At 39.2% G+C, this 6,000-nt stretch overlaps 2 protein-coding genes across 5 annotated transcripts in view; both read left to right on the top strand.

The window, feature by feature from the left end:
* LOC127533992 (transcription factor HES-5-like) overlaps window positions 1-5,066 on the top strand; it is a 44,301-nt gene extending 39,235 nt beyond the window's left edge. For 3 of the 4 annotated variants that reach the window (XM_051948157.1, XM_051948159.1, XM_051948161.1), the window contains exon 3: window positions 4,282-5,066. The gene's annotated coding sequence lies outside the window, so the exon portion shown is untranslated. The remainder of the gene's footprint in view (window positions 1-4,281) is intronic. The other variant, XM_051948158.1, reaches the window with a different exon arrangement.
* On the top strand, window positions 3,433-5,066 carry LOC127533993 (transcription factor HES-1-like). Its single transcript, XM_051948162.1, has 2 exons — window positions 3,433-3,727; window positions 3,837-5,066. The coding sequence occupies exons 1-2, from the start codon at window positions 3,605-3,607 to the stop codon at window positions 4,167-4,169; spliced, it is 456 nt and encodes a 151-aa protein (XP_051804122.1). The 5' UTR covers window positions 3,433-3,604; the 3' UTR covers window positions 4,170-5,066.
* Window positions 5,067-6,000: the final 934 nt, after the last annotated feature.

Here is a 6,000-nt window from a genome sequence, read left to right on the forward strand (position 1 = left end):
ATTCATAAAGACTGTGAACACTACTCACCATCAATGTTCATAAGGAGCATCTAAATGACTTCCAAGATGTACTGAAGTTTCTGGAGAGAGTCTATGTTGATGGCAAATAGGATACATAGGAGAGCATGGGAATGGTGCTTGGGGAGTCTTTTGAGATCAGACAGGATTACTGCCTAAAGGACACATGACATAGCAATGGTATCTTCTCCTTCTTTTACCATCACAGTGCCAACTTCGTACCAAATTGGTCAGCACTATCTCCTCATCTGTTCCTTATTCAAAGAAATAAAAATAGCATTCACAATCTTTGCTCAAAGAATGGCAGAATCTACAGGTACGCTTGAAAAAGTCTGGGATTTTATCCCATATTTACAGTATGAGCTTTTAACAAAAACACTCTTTCCTGTAGATTGTATATTTTCTTAAGGATTAAAATATTTATTTCTTTAACTGCATTTTTTTATTTTTACATATCCTTCACAATGTTGTGTAATATCCCTTATACTTTGGAATTCATTTCTATCAAATCTAATGTCATACTGTTGCCTCTGGGTGATGGTGTGAGCCAAACTGTAAAATTCTGTTATCAGGAGAATGTTTATCTCTGTTGATGCTACATCCATGATTTTGTGTTTTCTTTTATAAATTTGTTTTTATTGTGACATATTAACCATGCAAAGAAGTACTAATTGGTATGCAACTCAGGCTTTGAAAAGCAAACAGGAAAACAAATTAGCAATCTCTTTAGTAGATGGATGGAAGACCATTGGGAGGAATACATTTAAACAGCGTGCTGCATGCTGGAAAATGGTTCCTACTTCAGTTGGCTGGAAAAGTGAGGTAGTTGCTGGAAAATTTTTTCCACTTCAATTACCTACAACTCAAATTTAAATAACACAGAAAATTACAGGAAAGTACAGTACCCCAATGTCACACTTCAATGAGCTGTCAATGGCAATAGTAAATGACAACTGGGGTAATTAAATGGGGGCTAGCAAACTACAACAAGCACAGCAGTCATTACAAGCTGTTTCTTTATCACCGGGTCAAATATCGCAAACAGCTGTGAAGTTCGACATAAGATTGCACGGCTAATTCAAATAACAAACGTTAGTTAGCTGGGTTAGCTTGTCAACAGAAGAAGTTGGGACTCGGGCTTAATGCTAGCGGCCCTTTAAAAACCCTTAATCTGCTTTGATTCAGTTCCTGCTATTTGAAGTCCACAGCATTTAAAATGGAGGGATGCGTCAGTTTATTAGCTTAGGTTTGACACCACACCATGTGTACGCCACACTAGCCGGACTTCGTCAGCTAACGCTATGCTTAATGCTTTAGCAAACGTTTTGTAAAGGTACAGTCTAAAGACAAATACAAGTTCAGCATTAAGATGCCCGAAAATGTCTTGCACCTTCTGTATTCTTTGTTTGTAGCTGTAACTGAATTAACTCATCTTGAGAACTGACTGAGAAGGCGACAAAGACTGAACGTCCAACTGGGACGAGCTTGTCCTCAACCGCCAGTTCTCCAAAACGTACGTCACACACAGCTGCAGGAACATAACGACATGGCGGCTGTATTCCCTGACGACGTGACTGTTCAGGTTAAGTTGTTTAGTGTCGATTTTGAAGGTAAAATCAATAATAAAGTCTTCGGTTATCATTTATTTATATGTTTATCATCAGTTAATCTTCTGTTTAACGAGCATATTCTTAAATGATTTGCCATTTTCAGAAAAAAATGTATTTTGTGTTCAGAGCTGCAGGCAAACTGCTGCTAAGATGTGTCTGTTATAGAGTTATTAAAGTCACGAACAGAGATCTCAGGTCCTCTGAGATATTAGGGTTCAGTCGGAGGAGGCGGTTTGATCTGTTTATGGAATGTAACTGGGGTAAAGGTCCTTCTCAGGATCCCATTCTTAGGAATCAATACAGGACTTGGAGTTTTATGTGATATGAACTTATGACCCATTTAGACTAAGCCTACAGTGAAAAAGTTTGTGTTAACTGTCATGTAGGCTGTCGTTTTTTTTTTATTATTATTGGGAGAGAGAGTGACGACTCTGCCTGATTGCAGTGATGTATTTTTTATTCACCATGTTGTTTTTATACAAATTGATTTACCAACATCCCAGTGATGTGTCTGATTTTGTATTTAGGGTAAAACAAGTCTTGGCGACTTGCCATGACAAACTGAGGTGTTGTTAGCTTGAAATTCATGCAACAGTACTATCACCAAACATATGTAAATGCATGTTAACATAACACACAAGCAAAACCACATTTTATTGTGTGTCTGTTTCTGCTAATGGACAGAGTGTGGAGAGCAGAGCTGATTGTGAATGAATTAAAACACAGACTGCCATTAAAACATGGACGAGCAGGCAGAGGCAAAGATTTTTCCCCAGAGCTGTAGCCTCCATTACACCACCTCCTCCCTCCACAAACACGCACAACCCAGAGCTGGAGGTCCTGATCCTTGATCCTCCATCAGCAGCCACTTAATCCTCCAAAGGGATTTGGCACACTTCAGAAAACTTCCCACACTCAGACCTGAAATTTGTATCCAATTCTTTTCCAGAAATCAGCCAACTAGATTTTCAAACTGTATAAAATTGATTGTATACTAAAAATATGACAGTCTACATTATTTCACTCTTACATTATGGCACATTAGTCTTATATGATTTCAAATTTTATGAATTCTCGGAACCAGCCAATGGGATCGTTTCCCTCCAGATGGGTGGTGATGTAATGCTCTGTTTCTATAACAACACACAGCCAGCATCTGTCACACAAGTCCCTTTGTTGTTCATTGACCACAGCACAGGGAGTCAGTGTGGGAAACTCAGATCAAGCTCCTACTCACACTGATGACAAGACACGTGTCAAAAGACTCGACTGCATCTGGACAGCAGCAGGATTATTTTCTGAAGTTATTTGACATGCTGTTAATGGCCACCTAACTCTACTATCTAATAGTAGCGTTTGGCAATATTGTGTGCTTTTTTTTTGTGAAACTATTTTTTTTTTAGAAAAAATATCAAATTATACAAAACAGAACATCTAACTACATTAGCCAATTACAAACACTGATTTCACTTCTGACATTTCAGACAGTTTTGTCCTTATATTCCATAACAGAAGTTACTAATTCAAAGCATTGATTTCACCAGTGAAATTTTAGGTTTAACCTCAGTTGAAGCAAACAGAAGCAAACATGACAATACAATTAACACTGGGTCAACATATTTTTCCTGAGTTATTCCATCATAGATGAGATTCTCCCACGTGTGTGATCAGACTATAAGTGTGTGCTCAGTCAAAGTCATTGATCCCAGCATCAGGCAGCACATCTGATCTCTCCACAGGGTCACCACTTTCTCAGATCCACACAGAGCTCAGTCAGTCTCCCTCCATCTCCCCCCAGTCCTCCACCTGTTCCCCTGAGATCTAACTATTGTCCCCCAGGCATTAATGACAGCATGTTGCTGCTCCACATGTCTCATTGTCTCACAGAGCTCTCTGATTGGCTCACACTGTGGGAAACCTCAACCAGACCAAGACCCACACATTCATATGGAGATGTGGGACTATAAATAGGAGGGATGAAACCAGCACACATCACATTCTCTCTACACAGACCTCTACAGCTCACACATCCAACCATGGCATCTACAATCACTGCAGCAATGACCAATTCTCAGGAACATCTGACTCTGACCCACAAGGTAAATTGGACATTCATGGATATTTTAACATCATTCATGACAGCTTTATATGCTGAACACTATGCAGTCCTGAACACTTTCATTCATGACTTTGTTCTTCTCTCTGCAGCTCAGAAAACCTCTGGTGGAGAAGCTCCGCAGAGAGCGAATCAACAGCAGCATTGAGCAGCTCAAGTCTCTCCTGGGTCCAGAGTTCCTCAAACAGCAGCCAGACTCCAAGATGGAGAAAGCAGACATCCTGGAGATGACAGTTTGCGTCCTGACACACATGCAGCAGCAGAACCAACAGCAGAGAACACTGCTCAAGAACATCAACAAGCTGCAGCCTTCCTCTGAAAACAACCTGACAGAGGCTGACTTCTCTCCTCTCAGCTCCACAGTCCAGAGCAGCATCACCAAAGACAAGAGTCCAGTCAACAGCGCCCTCTGGAGGCCGTGGTAGACACCTGCACACTGGACCTACTACCAGACAACATCTAATGACCACATTGGTCAAAGATTAGTGGACTGAATTCTATGAAATTCATGAACTTGTTCTTCTCTGTGTACAGAAGGTTGATTTGTTCTTTGTGCAAGATAATATTTCCTGAGGAAACGACAGCAACAATATCTTTCAAGTTGAGAAAGTAAACATCTTGTCATGCAGCAGACAAGCTGAATAGACCACATTGGTCTTCTCCATGTACAGAAGCTTTTATATATTTGCTTTGTTATTTGTGCAAGACATTTCCTGAGGAAACGACAGCAACAATATATTTCAAGTTAAGAAAGAAAAAACAGAGAGAGTAAACATCTCTTCATGCATGTTGCATGAACCTAATCTGATTGCATCTGCAATTATGTTTTAGTTCTTACTGTACTTCATGTACTGATAATTTAATGGAAACGTTTGTTCCCATTTGATTTGTTATTGATCTTTTTGATCTTTTGTTTGAATATTTTGTCATTCTACACTGTTGTGTGTGTCATTCCTCAAAAGTGATGTGTTTTAACATCCAAATGTTTATTCTTTTTTTTGTAAAGTTTTGTTTAATACTCTGTCCCTGTTTTCCAGTGGCCCTCATGTTTTCTTTGATGAACATTCATGTATTTAGTGGTTGTTCAGCTGCTGTCATCACCCTGTGATAAAAACCTCTGATCTGTTTAAAGATCATTTTTTGCTGCTTTTGTTTTTTTAGAGCAAATGTACTGACCTTTTGTCTTTATAAGACAGCTGCTCTTTTACTCTTTGTGAAAACAGCGAGTCTTGTACAAATCTACAAGTTGTGCTGATGTACTGTCACCCCTGCTTGATGTGGATCATAACATTTTGTTGAATAAACAAAAATTTACAGTTTGATATTTGGTTTTCTTGTGGAATTTTCATAGAAATACATTACATTTTCTGAATTCTGATGTCATTTTCACAATTTTGTAATATATGTTGCAGTAGAAGGTGGTATAGTATTACAGTGGTCAGTACTGTCACCTCACAGCTAGAAGGCTGTGGGTTCCAGTCCAAGTTTGTATGCCTTCCTGTCACCCAGTGCTTGCATGGGTCCTCCCACAGCCCAAAGACATGCTGAGGTTAATTGAAAGCTCTAAATTGTCTGTAGGTGTGAATGTGAGTGTGATCTGTCCAGGATGTCTTCTACATTCACTCTAAGACAGCTGGGATAGACTCCAGCCCCCCACCACCCTAATGAGGATTATTAAGCGGTGTATAGATAATGGATGGATGGAAATGATCATTTGTAATATTAGAGAAACCGATTCTGAGGAACAGTAATGCGGAAAGCTTCACCTCTGCAAGCTGACAGGATCGATTCCTTCGGTTTGTTACGTCTGAAACCCCAGAAGTCTGACACTGTTATCAATACGCTGCAGCTTTAAGGTGGAAATTCTCAGTCATGGTGTTAACTGTTTATTTCACTGATGAAACGTCTTCTAGCATATAAAAAGTACCATATGGACATGTTAGCATGATAACTGATTTTCATTGGAGGGGTCTTTAATAAAACATTTGATAACTTAATGTAATTATAATTAGATATCACAGTCAGAATAGCATTAAGTAGTGAATTATTGCCACCATCCAGCCAGAAGCTAACACATTTGTATCTATGTAGATTTTTTTTCAGAGCAAAGAAACACAAAAGCAGAGGTTAAAAATTGCTGTTTCAAAATTTCCTTAAAATACCATTGGTTTATACTCACTGGTGTGAAAACCTTTAACACCCATTACCATGCTGAGACAAACACAGACACACACCTGAGATGGACAAGTTCCTGTA

This window comes from Acanthochromis polyacanthus, chromosome 5, assembly GCF_021347895.1.
Source record: "Acanthochromis polyacanthus isolate Apoly-LR-REF ecotype Palm Island chromosome 5, KAUST_Apoly_ChrSc, whole genome shotgun sequence".
In the NCBI taxonomy this organism is placed as follows: Eukaryota; Metazoa; Chordata; class Actinopteri; family Pomacentridae; genus Acanthochromis; species Acanthochromis polyacanthus.

Bases quoted from the DNA above. Each gene is read 5' to 3' on its own strand.
- LOC127533993 (XM_051948162.1), top strand. From the start codon at position 3,605: ATGAAACCAGCACACATCACATTCTCTCTACACAGACCTCTACAGCTC. The intron at 3,728-3,836 runs GTAAATTGGACA...TTCTCTCTGCAG, and splicing joins ATCTGACTCTGACCCACAAG to CTCAGAAAACCTCTGGTGGA.